This window comes from Balaenoptera acutorostrata, chromosome X (assembly GCF_949987535.1).
Source record: "Balaenoptera acutorostrata chromosome X, mBalAcu1.1, whole genome shotgun sequence".
Classification (NCBI taxonomy): Eukaryota; Metazoa; Chordata; class Mammalia; order Artiodactyla; family Balaenopteridae; genus Balaenoptera; species Balaenoptera acutorostrata.
Genome location: NC_080085.1, coordinates 97,942,827 through 97,956,005, shown reverse-complemented (window position 1 = coordinate 97,956,005; position 13,179 = coordinate 97,942,827). Strand labels below are relative to the sequence as shown.

Here is a 13,179-nt window from a genome sequence, read left to right as displayed (position 1 = left end):
AGATGGCAGCATTAGTTGCTTGGAAATCAAATTCCAAGGCGCTCTTCAGCAAATTTTAAGAACCAAATTTTTGGTGTATTGTCTTAGAAGAAGAGAACTTAGAGATTTTACAGTCCAACTTTCTGTAATTTTCCAGATGAAAGAAACAAGGCCATAGAAAGATGATTTGTCCAAGATCACACTGCTGATTAGAAAAAGACCTAGGCTGAAAACCCAGGTTTCTGAGCTATCAGCTTGCTTTGCCACACTGAAAATGCATAGTTTCAGCTCTGGTTCCTTCCTACCATGCTCTGGAATAAGATGTTTATCTAGAAGTGCCTCTCCTTTTATAACTCCAGTAAACAGAAGTCTCAAATGGAATGGAAAATTCATGACTAGAATCGGCAGTATTGACAGGCTGCAGTGTGCAATTTCCTTATGTGAATATTTTAAAACATATGGCCAAGTCTGCCTGAGCTGGCTTAGGTTTCTTCTTCCTTAGATGTGAAGGATAGACCAGACACCCTCTCTGTTTTGTTTTGTTTTTTCTCTCTCTCTTTGGTTATTTACTTTCCCTCCCTCCCTCCCTCCCTCCCTCCATCCCTTCTTCCCTCCCTTCCTGTCTCTTACCTCTGTTTGAAACACAGGAGCCACCAATGCCTCTCAGAACCAAAAACTCAAAATCAGATGCAATGGTTTTCTTGAACAGACCAGACCTCAGCTCTGTGTCAAGGTTTATTTGTCATTGTTGCAAAGGACTTGCAGGGGAGAGCCCATGTGGCAGATGAAAGTGTCAAGCTAAGGTGAAAGATTTCTGTCCATCTAACCTGGTTCTTTGGAGAGGCTCCTTGATGGATGAAGACATCAACAAGCAGAGGAGGAAGACCATTAGCAGATGCCAAGTTATGCACAGAAATCTTCTTTGATAACCTCTCATTGAAAGGTGGGCTTCTTGTACAGGGGCCAGATGGACTGAAACGAGGAGGGGTGGATTTGTCCCCCAGGGAACACTTGGCCGTGTCTGGAGACATTTTTGGTTGTCACACTGGGAGGAAGGTGCTACTGGCATCTAGTGGGTGGAGACCAGGGATGCCACTAAACATCCTGCAATGCACAGGACAGTCCCCACAGCAAAGAATGACCAAGCCCCAAATGTCAATGATGCCGAGGCTGAGAAACCCTGCTCTCTGTAAAATTAGATCCCAGTGAAATAATGTGGCACCTTAGAATGTCTTTCTGATTTATTACAGAAGCCAGATACAAAAAACAAAAACAAAGACAAAGAACCACCAGAGAAACACAAATAAATCAGGTAGTGTCTAACTCCAGGGTGAGGACCTACAGGGAAGTGAGGACCTATAGAGATATGATGCAGTTCCATTTGGGCTAATCCGTATTTTAATACTTTATTTATTTATTTAATTTATTTATTTATGACTGTGTTGGGTCTCTTAGTTTTCGTGTGAGGGCTTTCTCTAGTTGCGGCAAGTGGGGGCCACTCTTCATCGCGGTGCGCGGGCCTCTCACTATCGCGGCCCCTCCCGTTGCGGGACACAGGCTCCAGACGCGCAGGCTCAGTAGTTGTGGCTCACGGGCCCAGTTGCTCCGCGGCATGTGGGATCTTCCCAGACCAGGGCTCGAACCCGTGTCCCCTGCATTAGCAGGCAGATTCTCAACCACTGCGCCACCAGGGAAGCCCCGTATTTTATAATATAATATTGCTTTTTAATTTCTTCTGAGGCCAGAAGCATTCAAGTCAGTTCTTGAAACATTGAGCGCTTGTGTGCGATCGGCAGTCACAGAACTGCTTCACCAAGGGGACTCCGCAAGGTCTAAGTTACAAGGTAAGGGAGTAGCTTGCCATTTTCTTCTCTGCTCTCTTTCTAAACTGGTGGCAAAGGCATTTGAATATGAATCTCCTTTGAAAGAACTGCTAAACATTTCCTGGCATTTCATGTATGACCAAGATCATTCCTGACACCTCTTAAGAAAACATGATTGTCAGCCTGCCCTGCGGCCCACTGAGTCCAGACTCCAGCGGCTCCCACTCCCACCCTTAGTCCTGCCTATTGTCACCAACAAGCTTAAAGGACACAAGCAGAAAAGCTCATCAGAGGGAAGCCGGGAAGCCTCAGGTTACCAGAACTCCTCTTTTGTTTTTTTGGTTTTTTGGATGTCTGAGAGACGTGTTCTGGCTTATTTATTTTTCTGGGTAACTAAGGTATAAACAGAAAAGGCATTGTTTCAATTCTTGTGGCTGAAAATCTTTCTAATGTGTGTGTCTCTTTTCTAGGAAGTTAGGAAGTAAGAGAACCTGGAGGACAAGATTGAAGCCGATGTTTTCATGGCCTTAATCATTGTCTTGCTCGTCAGTGACCACTATCCACACCTGAAGACAGTAATTGGAATGTTAGAACTTTAGAAGTGGTCCCATCCCTCATTTGTAAAATGAGGGAACTGAGTTCCAGAGAGGTAGGTGAACTGTTTAAGATCACAGGGGTCACAGAGCTGAAAAGACTTAGAACCAGCTTCAATGGGAGCATATATTTTCTAAATTCGGGAAGGGAAATAATCTTGCTTAAGTTGAAGGTCGTCGCTAGCATAAATAGAAGGCATAAGTTTCTGTTCTTTGTCTACTTCTGTAAGTACCAGCCAAAACTCTACTGACAAAGTAAAGGATTGAAGCAATTTTCTGAATCATTTGGACAGAAACCCCATTGCATAGCTATAGCCTTTAAATATATGTGGTACGGCTGTAAAGCAATGTGACCAGTTTCCACAAACCACACAAGAAAACTGGGCACACTATTATATATTCATACTGCATGCTCTGGATTTTCCATGAATACAGGGGACAGGAAATCCAGAAATAACCCCCAAACTTGTTTTGGAGCCAATTTCTACCTCTACCTTCAACAAACCTTTTGCAGAAAGCCACTAAGGAGAAGCAAAATGGACTTAGCCATGCCATCACATTTCTTCTTATCTTTTCTCTTGTACATGTTTATTTCATCATCTCCTGGTGCTAATACCAAGGCAAGTGGCAAAATGTTCAAAAGGAGTGGGGAATATAAGGAGATGGCAAATGAAAAATAGTCATGGGGTAAAAGACACAAATGACAGAACATTGATTGTGATGCTTACACTTCAAGAAAAAGAGGATTTCTTGGCTTCTCCCACTAATTATGCCCAATAGCCTTGCTATTCAAGGTGTGGTCCAAGGACCAGCGGCATTGGCATCAACTGAGAGCTTGTTACAAATGAAGAATCTCATACCCCCATGGCATATCTTAAGTTAAACAAGATCCCCAAGTGATTTGTGTGCACATGAAAGTTTGTGAGGCACTGATGTAGAGTATGGTGAGAATAACTCTGGATTAGGACTTGGAAAACCAGATTTTTCTTTCTGCTTCTGCCACTTACTGGTTTAAAACATTTATCCAAATCACTTCCCCTTTCAGAGTTTCAGTTTTCTCATAACTAGAAGACCTTTGAGGGTCTTTATGCCTCTAACTTCTAGGATTCTAATTAACAGTGGACACCTGATCTTGGATGCTTCTTCGAAAACACCTCGACTTCCTTCAGATCAGCAAAGTTTACAATCAAAAACCCAAGCGGTAAGACATTGGCTACCTTGGCCATTTCCAACTCCTCCTTTTGGTTTGCACCAACCTCACTGGCCCTTCCAAGGATTCTGAAATGGGATGGTCATGATTATCACCATTCCCAGTTTTTCAGAATGAGTCCACATGAAGCAACAGGAGAGGGCAGCTGTCCTGATGGTGGGAGGAACCAACATTTGTGGCTGTCCCCCTAGAGCCAGAGCAGGCAGAGGTAAATTCTCAGGATAAAGGTAGCTAGGGACAGATTCAGAAGTTGATCCCGGTCGACCTGGCACTTCCTTCTCACAAAATTACCTAGGAAATATTAATTTTACCCCCAGTATTTATATTTATTTTTCTGCTTGCCCATCTCTTGGACCAGGTCAAGTTGCTTCTATCACCACTTAGTGTTTGGCCATGGCCTTATTTTTTAAAATGAGTTAAAATGAGGTGGAAGAGAAGCATCACCACAAAGCCAGGGTCATATTCTATAGGAAGAGAGAGATTTGGGGGGGGGTTGTCTTGGGTCCCTCAAACCTCAACTAACCATCTGCTGACCCTAACTAAGTACTTGTTTCAGTAACAGTTGCTGCATAATAAACCATTCTAAGCTTAGTGGCACAGCAACAATTTTATTATGCTCACGGATTCTGTGGTTGGGGAATTGGGGCAGAGCTTCGCTGGGAGCCTTGCTCCTTGTGGTGTCAGCTGAGGGCACTCAAGGTACTTAGGTGATGGATGGGTTGGCTTTACTTCCATGTCTGGTGCGTTGGTGGGAATGGCTGGAAGACTGGATAAACAGAGATTGTTGCCTGTGGTGCCTACATGTGGCTTCTCCAGCACGGCAATCTCAAGGTTATTTAACTTCTTAAGGGGCAATTGACTTCCCTCAGAGAGATTATCCTAAAAGAACCAGGTAAAAGCTGCGTGGCTTTTTAATGACCTAACGTCAGAAGTAATATAGTGTCACTTCTGCTGTATTGTATTGGTTGAAGCAGTTACAGGGCCACCTTGACTCAAGGAGAGGGATGGGAGGAGTTTCAATGAATTTGTGGCCATTTTAGAAAACCTCTACAGTACTCAGTAGATAGATATCACCGAGGGAACACTCTTTATTCAGTCCTGAATTGGACCATGTATGCTGCCAAGGACTTCCTTTTCCCATCCTGCATGGGGCTCATACAAGAGGGCAGGCTAAGCAGCATGCTGAAGATGTTCTTTGGTCCTTCTCTCCATGGCCCACACCATATCTTCCATCACTGGGTCTTAGAACCTGGCCTAAAAGAAGGAAGTAAATGAGGCCATCGGGAAAAGTGTTCTGCCATTCCCTCTCTCTCTCATCACCCCTCTCTTTTTTATAAGACCTAGATGGGCTAAGCCACCTACTCTCTGTCTCCGCACCCTGGTCCTGCTCAAATTTCCAAGAGCTAGGGAATGGTGCCTTACTGCACCAGCCCTCTGGGATCAGAAAGAATAAAAAGAGCAATCTATGCAGAATAGAAGGGCTCCAAGAGAGCCAAAAGAAAGCAAGGGTTTGTTTGCCTTAAGCCAGTTCTATTTATATTTTCTATACTCCACCCTAGCAGGGTGGTCTAATTGTGTGGCTCTGTGGACTCCAGAACTCCATGTTACTCTTGATCCACACCAGAGCTCTTACTCTGGGTGGGAGGAGGGAGCTTCAGTCCCTGACTTCTCTCCCTCCTGAGAGCTACAGTGTATGCCACTTAGCTGTTGTTGATCACTTACTCTGTGCCAGCCACTGGCCACTTCACACTCATCCAGTTTAGGCCTCACAACAGCCCTATGAGGTGTATAATATTATCCTTGAGTCATAGGTGAGAAAACTGAAGGCTCAGTTGAGCTGAAATACCTCGTTTCGGCTCGCACTGCTAGTATAAAGCAGAACTTAGATTGGAACCAAGGCAATCCGACCCCAAAGCCTGCAAATAGCAATCTCTCAGTGTTTCTCTTAACTGAGCAACAGGGACAGTAGCAGTTATCATAAAGCTATAAGAACAATATGTTTATAGTCAATAAGACTGTTGCTCAGGGACTAAGTGCAACTAATGTATAAATAACCAATTGTTTCAGAAGGGCTAAGTAACAATAATAATGGTAACTTTTTAACAAAAGCATACAGTGTGCCTGGAACTAGTGAAACATTTTACCTACATTAATTTGTGAATTACAACGTCCTGGGTGGTAGATACTATGTATTACCATATTTTATAATTGAGTAAAAGTAGGCATAGAGAAGGTAAGTAACTTGACCAAAGTCAAACTATAAGTAATTGACATAGCAAAGGTTTAAACACAGGCAGCCTGACCCAAGAGTCTGTGCTCTTAACCATTATGCAATACTGCCTCTCTTGATTGTATTTGTCCAAGAAAGTTGAAATCATAGGTGTTATTAATCTTTCTAGGAAGATGAAGTTATGTAGCCTATCCTAGAGGTACACAGTATTAGACATCTAACAGCTATTTTGGTTAAGGTCTTGCATCACCCCTGAAGAAAGATTTGTTTCTGACTAGCTCAATAGCAGTGTTTTGCACATAGTAGATGCTCAATAACCATTTTCATGATGGACTTATTTTATTCAGTCATCCTATTCTAGGAGCTTTAAGACTGTACAAACCAGCAAGCTAAATAAAAACAAATCTTTTTATTTATGCTCAAATTTGTTGAACATCATCAGTGCATGAGGCTGTGTGCTAAGCATTTTGGGGAACATGAGATATGAAATCAGACATCAATAGCTTCCCCAAAGTTTCTGGTTTTGGGTGGATCATTATATATAAAATAGACCTCATCTTACTATTTCTTGTATCTTTGCATCACTACCCTTTTCCTCTAGAAAGATTATTTTTCTAAATCTGAGTCCTTAATCCTGGAGCTCTTAGGTTGTCATCAGTCTTGTTTCAGACTCCTATCCCCACTACTTCTCTAGGTATGGACCCTCACATAGAGATGTCTCTCTACTTCACCATAGTTCACCCACCATGCCTGGAGAGTCGCAGCTGCCAACCAGCTTATTAGAGGAATGAGGGCAAAAACCCAACATGGCTGCATCTTGGCTTTTCTTTCATGTGGTCCCTTCAACAAGTGGTGACCCATCAACTTACCACCTCAAGTACAAATACTTCTCTCTGATTTTCCTAGTCTACTCTATATCTGGCTCCACCCGAATCCACTGACTGTCTCTCCCTGCTCCTATGTAAAGATCTTCTGTTCAGGCAGACAGGCCCCGGTCCCCAGGAATAATATTACACTCATTATCACCTCCTTGTGTTGATTCACTGAATCCTCCCTTCCTCCTGCCACCACCAGTGCTTGTATCAGCCAAGCTAACACTTAATGGAATTCTTGTAACAGACACCCATTATCTCATGTATCAGTTTTGACTTCTCAACTATATAGTGCTACTTTTGGTTTATAATAAGAAATATATATTTGGTCTTCATCCCTGCTTCTGGCACAGAGCTCCTAAGTGAGGAAAATGATAAAGGTGTCTTTTATTATGTTAATGGGGTGACTTTTAGACCCCACCTAAGGATGGGGCTGGTTGCCAGGAGAAAGAGATTAGAGGGTTGGGACTTTCAGCCCCACTCTCCTGACCTCTAGGGAGGGGAGAGGGGCTGGAGATTAAATCAGTCACCAGTGGCCAATGGTTAAATCAATCATGACTATGTAATAAAGCCTCCATAAAAGTCCAAAATGATGCAGTTCGGAGAGCATCTGGGTTGGTGAGCATGTAGAGATTTGAGGAAGTGGTGCACTTGGAGAGAGCACAGAAACTCTGTGCCCTTTCCCCATACCTTGCACTATGCATCTCTTTTATCTGGATATTCCTGAGCTATATCCTTTTATAATAAACTGGTGATCCAGTAAGTAAAATGTTTCTCTGAGTTCTGTGAGCTGCTTTAGCAAATTAATTGAACCTAAGGAGGAGGTTGTTGAGACCTCTGATCTAGAGCTGGTTGGTCAAAAGTACAGGTGACTGGGGTGAAGGGATAGTTAGGGAGTTTGGGACTGACATGTACACGCTGCTATATTTACAATGGATAACCAACAAGGACCTACTGTATAGCACAGGGAACTCTGCTCAATATTATGTAACAGCCTAAATGGGAGAAGAATTTGAAAAAGAATAGATACATGTATATGTATAACTGAATCATGTTGCTGTACACCTGAAATTATCACAACATTGTTAATCAACTAGACTCCAATATAAAATTAAAAGTTTAAAAAAAAGCACAGGTGACAACCTGGACTTGCTGTTGGCATCTGAAGAGGGGGATGGGGACAGTCTTGCAAGACTGAACCCTTAACCTATGGGATCTGATGATGTCTCTGGGTAGATAGGTCAGAATTGAGTTGAGTTGTAGGGCATCCTGCTGGTGTCCAAGAATTTTTTGGTGATGTGGGAGAACCCTTCCCCCCCACACACACTTTGGAATCGGTGACCAAAACACCCTATTAATTTTCAATATCTCTAAAGTTCATGCCATCCCTCTGTAGTATCCTCTATTCCTTTATTTTGTTGACATCTTCCACTCTCTTCCTAATCCTAGCTTTCCATTAAAATAACATGGTGCTTTTGTTCAAAACACAGATTTATGGGGTCTAAACATAGACTATCAAAGCAGAATCTCTGGGGGAGGGGGGGGTCCAGCTGGCTTCACAATTCTCATTTTTAGCAAGTGCTATGGACTAAGTTGTGTCCCTTCAACATTCATACAATAATACCCTAACCCCTAATGTGACTGTATTTGGAGATAGAGCTTTTAGAAGGAAACTGAGGTTAATAGAAGTCATAAAATCATAAGAGAGTGATTCTAATCCAATAGGATTGGTGGCTTTATAAGAAGAGGAAGAAAGAGATATCTCTTTCTGCATGCATGCACTAAGGAAAGGTCATGTGAGCCCACAGTAAGAAGGCACCCATTTACAAGCCAGGAAGACAGTTCTCATCAGAAACCTATCATGTTGATCTTGGGCTACCAGCCTCCAGAATTGTGAAAAAACAAAGTTCTGTTATTTAAACCACCCAGTCTGTGGTATTTTGTTATGGCAACCCAAGCAGACTAAGAAAGCAAGGTTCTCAGAGGATTCTCATGCAGCCAGTTAGGACCTGCCTCCTTTCACCCTTTTATCCAGAAAACTCCCATTCATCTTTAAAGATTTAGCTTAGGTGTAATCTTCTATGGTATGCCCATCCCTGACAACTCAGACAGCTCCTGGACCAATGAAGCCTCCTTGGATTAGTGCTGGATTTACCATAGGCCTATGCTCACAATCTTTCTGTATCTGCTTGCTCTGGACTACGCCCTGGACCAGTGTAAGTTCCAGAATAGCTTATAATTAGTCTTAGGAGCAGCAATCTGAGTGGAAGGGACAGCGCCTATCAGGGGACTTGTCTGTGCTGTACTCTATAAAAAGATTGAGAAAAAGTAAATTCTCCTTATTGAAAGGGGCTACCTTTGGCATTACCACCTAAATGTCACTGCTCTTTTCCTGTCTTTGTATCCATCTTGATTCTTCCCTGTCCCTTCTAAAAAAATTCATCCTGTGTCCCATCCCCACAGAGCTTGATCAATTTGAGGGCAGTGATGATGAGAGTGACTACTGTTGGATTGGTTCTGTGTATAAAGACACACAGATGCAGATAGATCAAGCTGTGTTTCGTTCCTTCCTTGGTTTACAATCAAGGATATTCTTGATTATGATCTATTACTTCTTCAGTCCTATGGTCCTTGTGTGAAATAACAGTGGCTGTCACACTGGAGGAAAGAGTCTAGGGCAATGTAAACACGAATCAGGTCCAGAAGGATGGAGTAGACATATCTTTTTCCCATTAATCCCACTAAGTACTGTTAAATACCCTGGGCATTGTATATAAAACAAGCATGCAAAATTCTAAAAGTTTGAAAAAAGAATGCAGACTGGTTAGGCACCTCCGGACCTGAAGAGCGATACACTGGTGAATTCCCTGAGTTTTCTTTTTATCTCATATTTCTCAGACTTGAAGCTGAAGAAGCCAGCAACCCAGAAACACCAATGCATATAGAAAAAAAAAAGCCCAACTAAAGCTTGCTCTCTCTAGACAAAGGAACAGGAAAGGAACAGCTTAACAAGATAGAAAACATTCATAAAATAATTGTTCTACTCCAGTCAAACACCACTGAAAAAACCATGACTTCATCCCCACTCCCACTAGCAAAGGCCAAGAAGGGAGTACAGACTTTCACCTTGCAAAGCTGTAATGAACATCCCCTACAGAATAGGTCAAAGTAGAGAGCTCAGACTTTCATTCCCACCAGGCAGTAATGAGCCCTCCTTCCACTGTGGTATCAGAGAGACCACCTGGAGGACCTGGACTTCCGTGCCCACAAGCAGTAGCAAGGTATCCCTCACATTCTCTACTGGGGTGGTGTCAGAGGAGGCCTAGTGGAGAGTATGAAACCATGCCTAACATTATGTCAATTGAAGCTGCATGGAGAACAAGAACTCCCAGCCCCACACAGCAAAAATGAGGAGTGCTTCCCTAACTTGGATGTCAACAGAGGCCAAGTGGGAAACTTGGATTTCTATATCCACTAATGAGGTGGCATTCTCTCCTTCCCCCACTGGAATGGTGTCAAATAAAGTCAACTTAAACAGAAGGTTTAAATAAGATCCAGAGACTCAGAACATAATAGGAAAATGTCCAGGTTTCAGTTGAAAATCGCTCATCATGACAAGAACCAGGAATATGTCAAACTGAGTGAAAAAAGACAATCAATAGATGCCAACACTGAGAAGACAGAGATGTTAGGATTCTTTGACAAAGATTTTAAAGCAGCTGTTATAGAATCACTCCAAAACATAATTATGAACACTCTCGAATCAAACAATTTTATTTTATTAATTTTTATTGGAGTATAGTTGCTTTACAATGTTGTGTTAGCCTCCACTGCACAACAAAATGAATCAACCATACACATACAGATATCCCCTCCCTTTAGGACTTCCCTCTCATTTAGGTTGCCACAGTGCATTAGGTAGAGTTTCCTGTGCTATACAGTATGTTCCCATCAGTTGTCTATTTTATACATGGTATCAATAATGTATATGTGTCAATCCCAGTCTCCGTCTCTATTTCTGCTTTGCAAATAAGATCGTCTATACCATTTATCCAGATTCCACATATATGCGTTATTATACGATATTTGCTTTTCTCTTTCTGACTTACTTCACTCTGTATGACACTCTCTAGGTCCATCCACGTCTCTACAAATGACCCAATTTCATTCCTTTTTATGGCTGAGTAATATTTCATTGTATATACGTACCACATCTTCTTCATCCATTCCTCTGTTGATGGACATTTAGGCTGCTTCCATGTCCTGGCTATTGTAAATAGTGCTGCTATGAACATTGGGGTGCATGTGTCTTTTGGAATTATGGTTTTCTCAGGGTATATGCCCAGTAGTGGGATTGCTGGATCATATGGTAATTCTATTTTTAGTTTTTAAAGGAACATCCATACTGTTCTCCATAGTGGTTGTATCAATTTACATTTCCACCAACAGTGTATGAGGGTTCCCTTTTCCTCACACCCTCTCCAGCATTTATTGTTTGTAGATTTTTTTGATGATGGCCATTCTGACCAGTGTGACGTGATACCTCATTGTAGTTTTGTTGAATCAAATAATTTTAAAAAAGGAAAGCCTCAGCCAAGAAACAGAAAATCTCAGCAAATAAATAGAAGATATAAAGAAGAACCAAATGGATATTTTGGAATCGAAAAATACAGTAACTGAAATAAAAAGCTCCATTGGATTGGCTCAACAGCAGAATGTAGTGGATAGAGGAATGATTCAGTGAACTAGGAAATAGCACAATAAAAATTACCATCTGAACAACAAAGAGAAAAAAGACTGAAAAAAAGAGCCTCAGGGGCATGTGGGACTATAACAAAAGGTCTTACATTTGCTTCAGAGTCCCAGAAGCAGAGGAGAAGGAGATCAAGGCTGGAAAATTACTTTAAAAAATAATGGCTCAAACCTTCCTAAATTTAGCAAGGAACATAAACTTACTGATTCAAGAAGTGAACTCCAAACAGGACAAACCCAAAGTAATCTATGCCAAGATACATCATAATTAAACTAATGAAAACTAGAGAAAGAAAAATCCTTGAAAACAGCCAGAGAAAAAGAGAAGAAATCATACAAAGTGTGTTCTCTGACCACAAAGGAATCAAACTAGAAATTAATAACATAAAGATAATAGGAAAAGCAACAAATACTTGGAAAGTAAACAACATAATTCTAAACAATCCATGGGACAAAAAGAAAGAAAAAAAATATAGAAATGAGTAAAAATGAAAAGACAACATATCAAAATTTGCAGAAAATAGCTAAAGCAGTGCTGAGAGGGAAAGTTATAGCAGTAAATAAAGAGGGAAGGAAGGGAGGGAGGGAGGAAGGAAGGAAGGAAGGAAAGGAAAGGAAGAAAGAAAGCTACAGACCAATATTCCTCATGAACATAGATGGAAAAATCCTTGAAATGTTAAGAAATAGAACTCAGCAATATATCAATATAAAAGAAATTATACACCATAAACTATGGAATTTATTCAAGGATAAAGGTAGCTACATAGGTAAATATAAAAGCCAATAGTATTGCATTGTTTTTCTTTGAAAGTCCTATTTTTTCATTTGAAACTCCTATTTTTTCCTCTGTATGATTTAAAAGGTAAGTATCTAATACAATAATTATAAATCTATATTACTGGGCATACAAAGAGTAAAGATATAAGATGTAACAATAACAACATAAAGAAAGCATGGAACTGTAAAGGAGTAGTTTTTTATACTATTGAAACTAAGTTGTTATTAATTCAAACCTGATTGTTATAAAGTTAAGATGGTGATTGTAATCCCCAAGGTAACCACTAAAGAAACAACTTTAAAATATACATTAAAACAAACAAGAAAGGAATCAAAACAGTACACTAGAAAAAAAAATGAATCACAAAAAGGCAGTAAAGGAAGCAATGAGGAACAAAAGGTATGGTATATAGAAGACAAAGCAAAATGGCAGAAGCCTTTCCTTATCAGCAAATACTTCAAACATGAAGGGATTAAACTCTACAATTAAAAGATTAAATTGTCAGAATGGATTAAAAAAAACCATGATCCAACTATATACTTCTACAAGAGACTCACTTTAGATACAAAGACTACTGAAACACACAACCTGGATGAATCTCCAGATAATTATGCTAAGCAAAAAAAAAAAAGCCAATCCCAAAGGTTACATACTATATGCTTTATTTATATAACATTCCTGAAATAACAAAATTGTAGAAATAGAGAACAGATTAATGATTGACAGAGGTTGAGTGGGTGGATATATGAGGGAAGTGAATGAGGTTATAAATGAGCACCATGAGGGATTTTTGCAGTGATGGAACTGTTCTGTGTCCTGACTGTATCAATGCCAATATCCTGGTGCTGATATTGTACTATAGTTTTGCAAGATGTTAGCTTTGGGGAAAAAGTGGGTAATTGTTACATGAGACCTCTTAGTATTTTTTCTTACTACTGCATA

The 13,179-nt window shown here is 40.7% G+C and overlaps 1 protein-coding gene across 1 annotated transcript in view; it reads left to right on the top strand.

The window, feature by feature from the left end:
• Nucleotides 1-13,179, top strand: part of DCX (doublecortin) — a 364,534-nt gene that overhangs the window by 214,550 nt on the left and 136,805 nt on the right. Inside the window, exons 6-10 of the mRNA XM_057538813.1 lie at nt 627-922; nt 1,230-1,291; nt 1,720-1,823; nt 2,273-2,451; nt 3,500-3,596. Of these exons, the coding sequence (XP_057394796.1) occupies nt 3,532-3,596 (65 nt within the window). The 5' untranslated portion in view covers nt 627-922; nt 1,230-1,291; nt 1,720-1,823; nt 2,273-2,451; nt 3,500-3,531. The remainder of the gene's footprint in view (nt 1-626; nt 923-1,229; nt 1,292-1,719; nt 1,824-2,272; nt 2,452-3,499; nt 3,597-13,179) is intronic.